The sequence below is a fragment of the Crinia signifera genome, chromosome 9 (assembly GCF_055691185.1).
Source record: "Crinia signifera chromosome 9, ASM5569118v1, whole genome shotgun sequence".
Taxonomy (NCBI): Eukaryota; Metazoa; Chordata; class Amphibia; order Anura; family Myobatrachidae; genus Crinia; species Crinia signifera.
The window spans coordinates 145,172,598-145,188,180 of record NC_139225.1 but is presented as its reverse complement, the minus strand read 5'-3'; the positions used below and the strand labels follow the sequence as shown (position 1 = coordinate 145,188,180).

At 45.2% G+C, this 15,583-nt stretch overlaps 1 protein-coding gene across 1 annotated transcript; it reads right to left on the bottom strand.

Annotated features, from left to right (window-relative positions):
• Positions 1-364: 364 nt before the first annotated feature.
• On the bottom strand, positions 365-2,223 carry ATP6V1G2 (ATPase H+ transporting V1 subunit G2). The gene is made up of 3 exons (XM_083160105.1): positions 1,999-2,223; positions 1,817-1,917; positions 365-742 (listed from the first exon to the last, which is right to left on the bottom strand). The coding sequence occupies exons 1-3, from the start codon at positions 2,078-2,080 to the stop codon at positions 566-568; spliced, it is 360 nt and encodes a 119-aa protein (XP_083016231.1). The 5' UTR covers positions 2,081-2,223; the 3' UTR covers positions 365-565.
• Between the last annotated feature and the right edge of the window lie 13,360 nt (positions 2,224-15,583).

Below are 15,583 nucleotides of genomic sequence, written 5' to 3'. Positions count from 1 at the left end.
CTACAGGTATGCACAATCCTGCCCCTTACCAGTATCTCGCTCCCACTACGGATGGCCATCAATGATTTGAAATCATCGATGGTTTATGGCTAACGTCCAATATTTTTGTCATCGATGGGGGAGAACCAAATGGTTTCCCTTCATCGATGGCACAGCAAAACCTATGTTTTGCTTAATTTTTTTTTTAAGTACTGGGACACAGAGCATAGCTCCGCCCCTGACACCCATGAAGCCCCACCCCTGTGTTTTGTCAAAAAATGGATGGCCATCGATAGGTCAGTTGCACTATTGCCATTGATGGCAACGACGGCCATCCCGATCTCCCACTGCTCCGCACTGGGCTACATAAATCACTGCAATGGAGTCACATGACAAGCTGCCCCTTTATTTGGGGTACTCCCCCCTCACAACAGATAAGGAAATACAGCATTATAACAATGAGGGATCAGCTGCCGCTCACATAACAACAGTGGCTTCCCCGCAGGGACTGATGTAACGGGGTAGAAAACACAACAGTGATACTGGCCCAGCCGCTGCACACAGAGGGGCTGCTCTTGGCGGTGGCTCAGTAACCGGTGAAGCGGAAGTTGGGGTGTAGTTCGGGCTTTATGTCACACACCAGGGTCAGTAACCTTCTCAGCACAACCTCCTTGTTCTTCCCATGGCTGCTCTGCACCGTCTGCAGGGTCCGCCTGGTCCGCGCTTCAATTTCCGAGGATAGGTCCCCCTGGGTGCCCAGAGCCTGTAGAACAGAGACATGCACCACGTGCAATTTTATTTACAGCAGTTATGATATCTGCAAGATTATATTGCCCCTACACTATGCCAGCGCGCTGCCCAAGATTCCCACTGCAAAAATCAGGAAAAAATCTAATCTGCCCCCAAATATCCACTCCGTCCGCACCCCGGAGCACCGAGACTTTGCCCCTCAGCCGGGCACAAGAGGCAACATAAGTACAGTTATTTCTCCATTGATACAGGACTGGGACAAGGGATCTACAGCAAAAAGGTGGACAACCATTAGGTCGACATGTAAAAAGGTCGACATGCAAAAAGGTCTACAGTCAAAAGGTTGACATGGGGTTTTTCACTGCCCCTCTTCCAGTGCAACTAGCCAATGGGAGTCGGGGGGTGTGTGATGCTTTATTCTGGTTCCTGGGCACCGCAAGGCATCTGATGCACTCAGTACGGTCGATCCCTGGGGGAACCAGGCAACACGTGCATTACATACATCAGGGTTACCTACCTGACCTTCTCCATGCGGGAGAAAATGCTCTGTTCCTGGATTTCCATGTAATGTATGATTGCCATCACCTGTGGTGAAACACCTTTCTTACCAATTACCTAGCTCCCCACAGGTGATGGCAATCATACATTACCAGGGAAGGCCAGGAACAGAGCATTTTCTCCCACATGGAGAGGGTCAGGTAGGCGTCTCTGACATACATGTATGTTCATATGTGCTAAGCATATACTGGGGATTTGTACTTCGATACTGTGTTAAACGTTACCCAATCAGGAAATCCTATGTACTGTGCGTCTAAGTGAAATTACCGATATTTTACCGAAATTCAATTTTGAGGGGATTTGATTTGATATATATTCGATTTTACATTTGATTTTGCCTTTAGTAAATGTCCAAATGCAAATCACCCAAAATATGACCTAAAGTCTTGTTCAATCAATCATATAAGAAGAGATGTCTGTTTCAGGTACACACACACACACACACACACACACAGATATATATATATATATACACACACACACACACACACACGAAATACAAATGCTATAGCCATATCCGGCCACATACCGTACGTTGCTGACTCTGGAACTCCCTCTCTCTCTCCACACGATACTGCTCAATCTCCACCTGTGCCTCTTCCTTGGCCTGCTTCAGCCTCCGGGCCTTACCTGGAAGGGATAACAGCAATGTAACTGACTGATGTCTCTCCATAGCCTGATAATGGCCCAATGCATGGGGGGGTCACTTACGTTTCCTGGCCTCAGACACTCTCTCTGCTGCTCTCTTCTCTGCCTGCAGCAGCTGCTGGATCCCCTGGGACTGGCTGGTCATGGTGTGACTGTGCCCACAAAGTGATCACACCACCCGAATACTATGCTGAGCCTTTATTATGGAGCCTGGAATTCTCCTAACCACAGCTGTACCTGTGTCCTCTGTGCTCACTGCAGAGACTGATACACCCCTCCTCCTCCACCTCATCATCACCCTTCATCCTCAGCATCATCTTCCACCTCCCCTTTCACATACCAATAACAGCTCCCTGTATCCTTTCTCCCTCTGTCCTCAGCATCCCCTTCTCCCTCCCACATTCCACAGACCAATAGCAGCCTGCTCCTTCTTCCATGCTCAGCACCATCTTCTCTATCTGTAGCTAACTGCTACCCCATCCCTCATCTACAGAATCACTATCTTATCTGTCCCCTCTGTGTACTGTACCATAGCATACTGCCCCTCATCTACAGAATCACTATATTATCTGTCCTCTGTGTACTGTACCATAGCATACTGCCCCCTCATCTACAGCATCATTATCTTATCTGTCCCCTCTGTGTACTGTACCATAGCATACTGCCCCCTCATCTACAGCATCATTATCTTATCTGTCCCCTCTGTGTACTGTACCATAGCATACTGCCCCCTCATCTACAGCATCATTATCTTATCTGTCCTCTCTGTGTACTGTACCATAGCATACTGCCCCCTCATCTACAGCATCATTATCTTATCTGTCCCCTCTGTGTACTGTACCATAGCACACTGCCTCCTCATCTACAGCATCATTATCTTATCTGTCCCCTCTGTGTTCTGTACCATAGCATACTGCCCCCTCATCTACAGCATCATTACCTTATCTGTCCCCTCTGTGTACTGTACCATAGCATACTGCCCCCTCATCTACAGCATCATTATCTTATCTGTCCCCTCTGTGTACTGTACCATAGCATACTGCCCCTCATCTACAGCATCATTATCTTATCTGTCCTCTCTGTGTACTGTACCATAGCATACTGCCCCCTCATCTACAGCATCATTACCTTATGTGTCCCCTCTGTGTACTGTACCATAGCATACTGCCCCCTTATCTACAGCATCATTATCTTATCTGTCCCCTCTGTGTACTGTACCATAGCATACTGCCCCCTCATCTACAGCATCATTACCTTATCTGTCCCCTCTGTGTACTGTACCATAGCATACTGCCCCTCATCTACAGCATCACTACCTTATCTGTCCCCTCTGTGTACTGTACCATAGCACACAGCCCCCTCATCTACAGCATCATTACCTTATCTGTGCCCTCTGTGTACTGTACCATAGCATACTGCCCCCTCATCTACAGCATCATTACCTTATCTGTGCCCTCTGTGTACTGTACCATAGCATACTGCCCCCTCATCTACAGCATCATTACCTTATCTGTCCCCTCTGTGTACTGTACCATAGCATACTGCCCCCTCATCTACAGCATCACTATCTTATCTGTCCCCTCTGTGTACTGTACCATAGCATACTACCCCCTCATCTACAGCATCACTACCTTATCTGTCCCCTCTGTGTACTGTACCATAGCACACAGCCCCCTCATCTACAGCATTATTACCTTATCTGTGCCCTCTGTGTACTGTACCATAGCATACTGCCCCCTCATCTACAGCATCACTATCTTATCTGTGCCCTCTGTGTACTGTACCATAGCATACTGCCCCCTCATCTACAGCATCATTACCTTATCTGTGCCCTCTGTGTACTGTACCATAGCACACTGCCCCCTCATCTACAGCATCATTATCTTATCTGTCCCCTCTGTGTACTGTACCATAGCATACTGCCCCCTCATCTACAGCATCACTATCTTATCTGTCCCCTCTGTGTACTGTACCATAGCACACTGCCCCCTCATCTACAGCATCATTACCTTATCTGTCCCCTCTGTGTACTGTACCATAGCATACTGCCCCCTCATCTACAGCATCATTATCTTATCTGTCCCCTCTGTGTACTGTACCATAGCACACTGCCTCCTCATCTACAGCATCATTATCTTATCTGTCCCCTCTGTGTACTGTACCATAGCATACTGCCCCCTCATCTACAGCATCACTATCTTATCTGTCCCCTCTGTGTACTGTACCATAGCATACTGCCCCCTCATCTACAGAATCATTATCTTATCTGTGCCCTCTGTGTACTGTACCATAGCATACTGCCCCTCATTTACAGCATCATTATCTTATCTGTCCTCTGTGTACTGTACCATAGCATACTGCCCCTCATCTACAGCATCATTATCTTATCTGTCCTCTGTGTACTGTACCATAGCATACTGCCCCTCATCTACAGCATCATTATCTTATCTGTCCCATCTGTGTACTGTACCATAGCATACTGCCCCCTCATCTACAGCATCATTACCTTATCTGTGCCCTCTGTGTACTGTACCATAGCACACTGCCCCCTCATCTACAGCATCATTATCTTATATGTCCCCTCTGTGTACTGTACCATAGCATACTGCCCCTCATTTACAGCATCATTATCTTATCTGTGCCCTCTGTGTACTGTACCATAGCATACTGCCCCCTTATCTACAGCATCACTATCTTATCTGTCCCCTCTGTGTACTGTACCATAGCATACTGCCCCTCATCTACAGCATCATTACCTTATCTGTCCCCTCTGTGTACTGTACCATAGCATACTCCCCCCCTCATCTACAGCATCATTACCTTATCTGTCCTCTGTGTACTGTACCCTAGCATACTGACACTCATCTACAGCATCATTATCTTATCTGTCCCCTCTGTGTACTGTACCATAGCATACTGCCCCCTCATCTACAGCATCATTATCTTATCTGTCCTCTGTGTACTGTACCATAGCATACTGCCCCTCATATACAGCATCATTACCTTATCTGTCCCCTCTGTGTACTGTACCATAGCATACTGCCCCCTTATCTACAGCATCACTATCATTTCTGTCCTCTCTGTATACTGTACCATAGCACACTGCCCCTCATCTACAGCATCATTATCTTATCTGTCCCCTCTGTGTACTGTACCATAGCATACTGCCCCTCATTTACAGCATCATTATCTTATCTGTCCTCTGTGTACTGTACCATAGCATACTGCCCCTCATCTACAGCATCATTATCTTATCTGTCCCCTCTGTGTTCTGTACCATAGCATACTGCCCCTCATCTACAGCATCATTACCTTATCTGTCCCCTCTGTGTACTGTACCATAGCATACTACCCCCTCATCTACAGCATCATTACCTTATCTGTCCCCTCTGTGTACTGTACCATAGCATACTGCCCCTCATCTACAGCATCATTATCTTATCTGTCCCCTCTGTGTACTGTACCATAGCATACTGCCCCCTCATCTACAGCATCATTATCTTATCTGTCCCCTCTGTGTACTGTACCATAGCATACTGCCCCCTTATCTACAGCATCATTACCTTATCTGTCCTCTGTGTACTGTACCATAGCATACTGCCCCCTCATCTACAGCATCATTACCTTATCTGTCCCCTCTGTGTACTGTACCATAGCACACAGCCCCCTCATCTACAGCATCATTATCTTATCTGTCCCCTCTGTGTACTGTACCATAGCATACTGCCCCCTCATCTACAGCATCATTATCTTATCTGTCCCCTCTGTGTACTGTACCATAGCATACTGCCCCCTCATCTACAGCATCATTATCTTATCTGTCCCCTCTGTGTTCTGTACCATAGCACACTGCCCCCTCATCTACAGCATCATTATCTTATCTGTCCCCTCTGTGTACTGTACCATAGCATACTGCCCCCTCATCTACAGCATCACTATCTTATCTGTCCCCTCTGTGTACTGTACCATAGCACACTGCCCCCTCATCTACAGCATCATTATCTTATCTGTCCCCTCTGTGTACTGTACCATAGCATACTGCCCCCTCATCTACAGCATCACTATCTTATCTGTCCCCTCTGTGTACTGTACCATAGCATACTGCCCCCTCATCTACAGCATCATTATCTTATATGTCCCCTCTGTGTACTGGATTCTTTCTTTTGGGATTCTGGAGTCAAAATACTGACCAATAGCGTTGCCACAGCCAGTGGCCCATATATACACTGCTCAAAAAAATCAAGGGAACACTAACATAACACATACTAGATCTGAATGAATGAAATATTCTAATTAAATACTTTGTTCTTTACATAGTTCAATGTGCTGACCACAAAATCACACAAAAATTATCAATGGAAATCAAATTTATTAACCCATGGAGGTCTGGATTTGGAGTCACACTCAAAATTAAAGTGGAAAAACACACTACAGGCTGATCCAACTTTGATGTAATGTCCTTAAAACAAGTCAAAATGAGGCTCAGTAGTGTGTGAGGCCTCCACGTGCCTGTATGACCTCCCTACAATGCCTGGGCATGCTCCTGATGAGGTGGCATCCACCAACTCGTTGGTGGATGGAGCGAGACATGATGTCCCAGATGTGCTCAATTGGATTCAGGACTGGGGAACAGGCGGGTCAGTCCATAGCATCAATGCCTTTGTCTTGCAGGAACTATAGCAGCTGCCTTGTAAGCGTCTGGTATTTTTATGTTTTCAAGCTCTACTATAGAGCGAAACGCGTTGGTGGACCCTTCTTGTGACCGACAAATACGAGACGCTTACCAGACAGTTGCTATATGCCCTGAGAGACCGGACCAGCCTCCAGACCTAATATTGGCTACTACACTGGGAGACAATTTCATTTCCAGCCCACGATATACCCACATGGCATCAAAGAACGGCAGGAGACCAAATACTCCTTAAAGCCAAGCTGGAACCTCCCCTTGCCTTCCAGGTCATTCCCAATTGAGGCATCATAGGAACGGATCCAAACGGTCACACAATCATCTTCCTTATCCAGATCCATGTGGTTAATTCAAATACGGTACCGTATGGACACTTTTTTTAGTCACTTCATCAATTTTTTATGAGCTAGAAAATCCTTTTTTAAACATATTTTTCTCTTTGTAATGTTGGGCCATGATTTTCATGTTACAAAATGTACTTTTTAATATGTGCTGCTAATACATGCTAATATATGTATTAAAAAATATTTGTAATATCTCATAAAAGGTACTTGCACCATTTCTTAGCAATTGAAATTTATCATCACTTTATTAATTGTAAGGGCAGTCAGTTTGTTTTCCTTTTTGTATCTCGTTGTATGGGAGTGACACCCCCGTTTTCCTTGCACTGCAGCTACTTGCAACCCAGCTCTAAGGTCTGCGCCCCTTTCTGATTCATTTGATATCAGTTCCTTTTCTTCCTAAGTGGACAGTTTGATTTCACAGAAGTGTGATTGACTTGGAGTTACATTGTGTTGTTTAAATGTTCCCTTTATTTTTTTTGAGGGAAAATGCTCAGTACCAGAAGAATTTTGGATAACGGATTATTCCGTATTTCAGAATATTTTTTATATTTCAATGATGTATCTTAAGGTATCTTGCCTTCATTTTGTACAAACACATCATACACACAAATATATTTTATTAACAAGGTTTCAAAACATGAAACAAAGTTTGTGTCCTATCTCAGGCACTGAATTTGAATGACAATCATTTTATTGCACATATTTAGTGCCAGTTACATGCCATGTCCTCAGTAGTGCTATTACAGATGTCCCCAGTAGTACCAGTTACATGCCATGTCCCTAGTAGTGTTGTCACATATGTCCCCAGTAGTACCAGTTACATGCCATGTCCCCAGTAGTACCAGTTACATGCCATGTCCTCAGTAGTGCTATTACAGATGTCCCCAGTAGTACCAGTTACATGCCATGTCCTCAGTAGTGCTATTACAGATGTCCACAGTAGTACCAGTTACATGCCATGTCCCTAGTAGTGTTGTCACATATTTTTTTTCACTTTCTGGATGTATGATTTTCGGAATAATTTGGATAACGGATATTTGGATAAGGAATAAACCTGTACTAAGCACATCAGTCAGAAATCTGCATGCAGGATTAGACATACTCTTCTTTGCAACAGACCAGTGCACGACCTTGACGCCATGTTTCCAGAAAGCCTTAAATCAGGACAGTCAGGTTATTACTCTTCCCAAGTATGATCCGGCTACAAATAGCACTGGTTACAGGAATCTGAGTGATGAGCGAGCTTGCCAGGGAGAACCAATAGTAACATCGGTCTGATACTATAGCGGACAAGGCCACGATACCAGTTAGTACTTCCATATAAAAACACCAGCAGTTGTCATACTATGGGTCCCGCCCTTCTCTGCATGGGGTCAGGAGTCTGAAAAATCTGTTATTTTAGACTCATATTATTTTTTGCCTCCACAATGCTGCCGTGTATGTGCGGTCTGCTGACTACACATGTGATGTGATGGGTTATGGTATATTAGACTCCTCCCATCACTCTCTGCCCCCACAATGCTGCTATGTATGTGCTGTCTGCTGACTACACATGTGATGTGTTATGGTATAATAGACTCCTCCCATCACTCTGTGCCTACACAATGCTGCCATGTATGTGCTGTCTGCTGACTACACATGTGATGTGATGGGTTATGGTATATTAGACTCCTCCCATCACTCTGTGCCTCCACAATGCTGCCATGTAAGTGCTGTCTGCTGACTACACATGTGATGTGATGGGTTATGGTATATTAGACTCCTCCCATCACTCTGTGCCTCCACAGTGCTGCCATGTATGTGCTGTCTGCTGACTACACATGTGATGTGTTATGGTATAATAGACTCCTCCCATCACTCTGTGCCTACACAATGCTGCCATGTATGTGCTGTCTGCTGACTACACATGTGATGGGTTATGGTATATCAGACTCCTCCCATCACTCTGTGCCTCCACAGTGCTGCCATGTATGTGCTGTCTGCTGACTACACATGTGATGTGATGGGTTATGGTATATTAGACTCCTCCCATCACTCTCTGCCCCCACAATGCTGCTATGTATGTGCTGTCTGCTGACTACACATGTGATGTGTTATGGTATAATAGACTCCTCCCATCACTCTGTGCCTACACAATGCTGCCATGTATGTGCTGTCTGCTGACTACACATGTGATGTGATGGGTTATGGTATATCAGACTCCTCCCATCACTCTGTGCCTCCACAATGCTGCCATGTATGTGCTGTCTGCTGACTACACATGTGATGTGATGGGTTATGGTATATCAGACTCCTCCCATCACTCTGTGCCTCCACAGTGCTGCCATGTATGTGCTGTCTGCTGACTACACATGTGATGTGTTATGGTATAATAGACTCCTCCCATCACTCTGGGCCTCCACAATGCTGCCATGTATGTGCTGTCTGCTGAACACACATGTGATATGATGGGTTATGGTATATTAGACTCCTCCCATCACTCTGTGCCTCCACAGTGCTGCCATGTATGTGCTGTCTGCTGACTACACATGTGATGTGATGGGTTATGGTATATTAGACTCCTCCCATCACTCTGGGCCTCCACAATGCTGCCATGTATGTGCTGTCTGCTGAACACACATGTGATATGATGGGTTATGGTATATTAGACTCCTCCCATCACTCTGGGCCTCCACAATGCTGCCATGTATGTGCTGTCTGCTGACTACACATGTGATATGATGGGTTATGGTATATTAGACTCCTCCCATCACTCTGGGCCTCCACAATGCTGCCATGTATGTGCTGTCTGCTGACTACACATGTGATGTGATGGGTTATGGTATATTAGACTCCTCCCATCACTCTGTGCCTCCACAGTGCTGCCATGTATGTGCTGTCTGCTGACTACACATGTGATGTGATGGGTTATGGTATATTAGACTCCTCCCATCACTCTGTGCCTCCACAGTGCTGCCATGTATGTGCGGTCTGCTGACTACACGTGTGATATGACGGCCTTCTGCAGTAACTCCTGTCATTCATTTTATTGTCTGATGGGATCCCAGAGCAAATAGTTTTTATACCTAGTACAAATCAGTACAATTTGGAGGTAAATTTTGCTCAACTCTAGAACAACAAAAGAGGAAATTATATTAAATACACAGTGTTCAATTCTTTTAAAATAGGATTGCGTTGTGGCGGGTAGGAAGCAGCGACATAAATAGGAGGGTATAATTTGTATAGGGCAGCAGGACGTGTCTACGTTGACAGTCAATAGGTTGACATGGCCAAAAGGACAACATTAAAGATGTTGACTTGGGGTTTTAACTTTTTTAGTGTCTATGCCGACATAGGTCAACATAGACACCACATAACACTGCGTGCACTCGCCATGCATTGGACGCGGTGCGTCGCTGTGCCCACTGGGATAGTAAAGTATGAACAAGTCAGGTTTTTTTTTTACTCGTGTCAACCTTTTTCATGTGTCGATTTCTTGACTGTCGACCAATAGCGGTCAACCTTTTGACTGCCGTCCTACACACTTGACTAATGACCACATCCCCAAACCTTTGACTGCCCGAAGACATACACACAGGTAAGCTGTAATTGGGCTGATATCGGGGGTGTGGCTACACCTACTGACAGATGCCCTTTGTATACACATTTTACTTACCCCTGGAGGGTGTCGCTCTTTCCTACCCATTTACACCAATGCCATTCTCCAGCAGTACACAGAGAACATCTGCCACCCATGTGGAAGGGGTGTGTTATGAAGTTGGCACTTGGCCGTCATCATTGGACCGGATACAGAATAGAAGAGCAACATTCATCAATATAGGACACACAGGATCAGCATTGTATTCAGTCATCTATTGTATACTTGAACATGGTCAGTGACGGGGATCCGATACGTAATGCCGGCGTTTGGAATCCCGACACTGGAATCCCGACCGCCGAAATCCCGACATGGGGGGGGACGACGTGGATCGCTCCCCCTTGCGGGCTCGCTGCGCTCGCCACGCAGCGGGCCCGGTGGCTCGCTACGCTCGGCACGCTATTTTATTCTCCCTCTATGGGTGTCGTGGACACCCCAGGAGGGAGAACGTTTCGGGATTTCGGCGGTCGGAATTCCAGTGTCGGGATCCCGACCGCCGGCAAATTGACCGCATCCCAGTGACGGAACCTTCTGTAAATAGGTAGAACATAGTGAAAGTGGAGCATAACGTTACCGGTGTTGTGCTACCGCCAGTGTAAGTAACAGCTGCCAATCACACAACTACGGTGAAGAACGTTGAAAAACTTCCATTAAATTCGAGCATCCTGGTATCAACCTCTTAAGGGTCTTGCTAAATGTAATGGGGCCTACACCCGCAGAGATGTTGCTGAGCGTTGCTAGATCGCTCAGCACACAGCAGCGTATAAGCGATCTGTCAGGGTCAGTGTTCTCCGGTGACAACACTGGCCCTGACCAGCGATCTAACTCTGTGCCGCACATCGCTATACCCCTACACATGGAGCGATGTAGGGGCATTTTCTAAGCGATCAAGTCAAATTAAGTCCGATCGCTTAGAAAATTCCCAGAAATTGCCCCATGTGTTGGCCCCTTTACAGACAGGTGCCAGACAGTTTCGACAGTCGGGATCCCATCAGTCATTAGCCAGACATCCAGATTCAGACTGTTTAAACACCGACATATGGGTTCCCGATGGCCACCGGCTATTCTCCCTCGAGGGGGTCCACAACCCCCCGTAGAGGGATAATAGAATAGGTGACGAGTGTAGCGAGCCACCGTGCCCGTAGCGTGGCGAGCCCGCAAGGGGCTTTGTTGCGCTCTGCGTCTGGCCAGTCGGGATCCTGACTGTCGGAACCCTATACCACACAGTTACAGACTGGTATTTCCTGACACCTTCATATGTTTGTTTTAAAGAGAAGAAGGAAAAAGACTCTCTTTTTGTCGGGGCACTCTTTATACAAAAATTTTTTGGGGAATAATGAAAAGAAGGTTAATAGAATAATAGTTTTGGGGTGACACGGCGGGTCCTCAAATATGCAAGGGTTGTAAGGTTATAGTAACACAATTATGATATGTTCAGGGAATTCCCCTGATGTGTAATGAAAATTTAATTAGATAAAATTTAGCTTTTAATTAGAATATCTTTAAAATAAACACTAGACATGGACACACGAACAAGTAACATAAAGAGGTTGTGAAAAAGAGTTTTTTATACTTATTACCCCAGAGTTTCCGAATATCTATGGGATAAGATCCCTCTGATATAGTTTACAGAGGATGCGCTCTCTCTTACAATGGAAAGCACACACTGGGAACAATCACGTATACAAATCCTGTGTTAGGAGAGAAAATGCTGTGGCTGTAATGCCTGCTGTAACTATGAGACATTCAATACATAGTTATTGTTAGGACTACTAATGTTGCAATCTCCAAGCAATTATATTCATTTAAGTTGCATACATTAGTATCACTAACAGTACTAGCAATTAACGTGTGCGTGTTTGAACTGATAGTCCAATTAAATTAGGGATGATCAGGTTAATCAGATAGAGAAACTAATCGCAATAACAGTACTTTTGATCATGATCATTATCACGGTTATAATAGAAGTACTGTATTTATAAGTATAATAGTTTTCACAACAAGTTTATTTTTAAGCTTCGCGAAATATAAATTGCTATAGTAACTGTTATCGCCAAAATGGCAGTAAGATAAGAATTGCCTAGAATGATTGGTCTCCACCCTCAGAAAAAGGATAGAGAAAAGAAAAAAAGGGGGGGGAAAAAGGGGAAAGAACAGGGAAGAGAGAGAGTTATGAGACTAGAGAGCCGAACAAAACTCCTAGGTGACGGTTCACCGACTGTATATACCTGTAGTATGGCAGTGAACACAATTGTTCATATTCAGGTCTCCCAGAATGTTACTGGTCGTGCTCTACCATACCAGTTGCCACTTGTTGTATACAGTGGACCTTTGAAGGTATTGTGGGAAGTCAACCTAAATTCCCTGTTGATCCCCTTTGAGGTGGCTGCTGCCCAGCTATATATACCTGTAACAATTTGAGGGGTGCAATGATTTCCTGCAGTGGGGTCACCCCCTCTGTTTACTCACACGGCCCAGGTTTTGTTAGCTTCCGTCAGCATGTTTTCATGTTGAGGGGCTTTTTTAGGTATTGCGGGTGAGCGGACCTCAAAATTTGGCCTAGGGGTCTGGGAGGGATGGAGGCTGCTACCCAGCTACATATACCTACAACAGTATTCTGGGACTCATGGGTTTCCTTCAGAGTGGTCACCCCCTCTGTGTACTTGAATGGCCCAGATTTCTGTCGGCTTCCACTAGTGTCACTTGACGCTAAGGGGCCTTAAGGTATAGCGGGTGAGCGGACCTCCCAATTTGTTGGCATAAGAAATAAGAGAAGAAGGGGGAAGAAAAAGGGTTGAGTGAAGGATTGTGTACAGACAGGCAGGTAGCCTCAAATTGTAGATGTCATATAGTTGTTCAGTTTTTTGGAACATAGGTCTGAGTATTACGTTCAGTATCACACGTATATGTTTACCCAGCTGTTAATGAAGTATAAGAGGATATATGAAAAAAAGAAGAATGAGAAGGTGGGGAGAGGAAAGAATGAGGGATGGAGAAGAGCAGAGAAGGGGAGACCAAGGTTACCTCTCTTTTCACCCCGGGGGTCAGGTTCTATGACCTCGCCCGGGTATGCCTACTGTAGGGTCACTAGCAGTGTTTTATAACTGATCCACCAGTTGCTGGGGCAGGATTGCGTCTCCGGAGCCCGCTATGGCTCAGCGTCTCAGGCAGGCTGCTATAGTGGACGTTTGTTAGTAAAGATTAGCTGTAGTCCGGCGTGTCTATTTTAATTAGGGCTGCAGCGGGAGTGTGTCCTGGGAGCCTGCTACGGCTTAGCGTCTCAGTCAGGCTGCCAGGGCAGGAAGGTGTCTCCGGAGCCCTGCTACGGTCCAGCGTGTCGGCTTGTGTCAGATGCTGCTGCGGGTGGCAGGCGGCGTCTTGCGGCAGCGTGTCTCATACACGCCGCTGTCGGATTTCACCGCCCTGTCCTATACGATAGTGTCGGCGGCGGTAGTGAAGTGGGAGGTATCTGGCGAGACACCCTCAGGTATCCAGGTGTCTCTAAGCGCTGCCGTCAGCGTTTCTATTCCACAGACGATCGTTTTGCCGTTAGGGCTTTTCCAATGTGTGTGAAGGTAGAGGAGGTTTGTTGCACTTAAATGGCATGCTATTACTAATAGATCTAGTGTTGATTGGTTAAAAGGGGGGAAGGGGGAGGATGCTATTTTCACCTACACCTGGTTCCCTGGGAGGGAGGGGTGTGTACGCCATACAGGTTTTCAGGGAAAGAAAAGCTTTATTAGTGGATTGGTTTGGTCCGTATTGAAAAGCTGGAGAAATGTTGCAATAGGAGTATTTAAAAGTAACATAACATAATGTGTAACGGGTAGGATCCCCAATTAATAGGGTTAGGCACTTAATTCTATATACACATGCGTGTGAGAGGAATTCGTTTTTACAATATATATATATATATATAAAGAATTTTTTTGATACTTAGAAGGAGAGAAAGAGGAAAAAACGGGCATAATATCTGGAAGAGAAATGTACTGACAGGGTGTAATCATTTTAGTAGTGTTGGCTTATTGCTGAGGAAATTTACTCAGACTCATAGCGGCAACTGGTTGGTGAAGACATAAATATATGTCCTGTTGTGTTGATAACTAGAAGAGATGAAATATGATTGGTACTTTGAATGGCTTGCGGGTACTTGATAAAAGAGAGACCTATTTTTGTCTCTGATAACAGGTAGGTGGTAGAGCCAGGGGAAAGGTGTTCCCTGGTATGTTCTGGACCCACTACCACCTCTGGTGAACAGAGCCCTATCATTTATGTCGACAAAAATTGGTGAAAAAGCATGATTGAAAATGAGTTTGTCTGAGTCAAGACTTGAAAACAGAACTAAGCTGGGTGTCATAAAGACCTATGGGTGGTTTATAGGGAGAGAGAGTAATAACAGATGAGGGTTGTAGTCCCGAAAAATATTGTGGTATTGGGGGTTTATTGGGTATCTAGCCGTGTTTTAAAAGTGGGTCCAGACATACGGTATTGTACCAAGATTATCGAATTTGCTAAGTAACCGTTAGCTCTCTAGGTCTGCTCCGATTAATGTTGGGGATATTTTTTGTGGATTCGAACACACTACACCTTACTTATTATAAACTCAAAACACCAGTGCACTGGTTTATCCCCATCCCCTCTTCCTTTATAGTACACCTTCATATGTTTGATAAGCTACAACCAAATCTAAAACACGTTCTTTTTTTTTTTTTTTTTAAGTGGTAAAACACTTACATAGGCAAAATCAACCTGGTTTTGCAGTGTCAATGATTGCCGCTTTAAAAAAATAAATAATAAAAAAAGAAGAATAGAGAACTCAAACTCTCTCCTGTCCCGATTCCCACACGCTATCGCATCCCTCCCCCCCCCCCCTACATGTTAATTAAAGGGACATTCACTTCTGCAGCGATTCGTGCCATGGGATTATTACACACTTATAAGATATGTTCTTTTATATTACTAATCAATTAAGACATCTCA

Coding starts and splice junctions, on each gene's coding strand:
- ATP6V1G2 (XM_083160105.1), bottom strand. CDS start 2,080: ATGACCAGCCAGTCCCAGGGGATCCAGCAGCTGCTGCAGGCAGAGAAG. Junction 1,918..1,998: donor AGTGTCTGAGGCCAGGAAAC/GTAAGTGACCCC, acceptor TATCCCTTCCAG/GTAAGGCCCGGAGGCTGAAG. Junction 743..1,816: donor TCCAGAGTCAGCAACGTACG/GTATGTGGCCGG, acceptor TCTGTTCTACAG/GCTCTGGGCACCCAGGGGGA.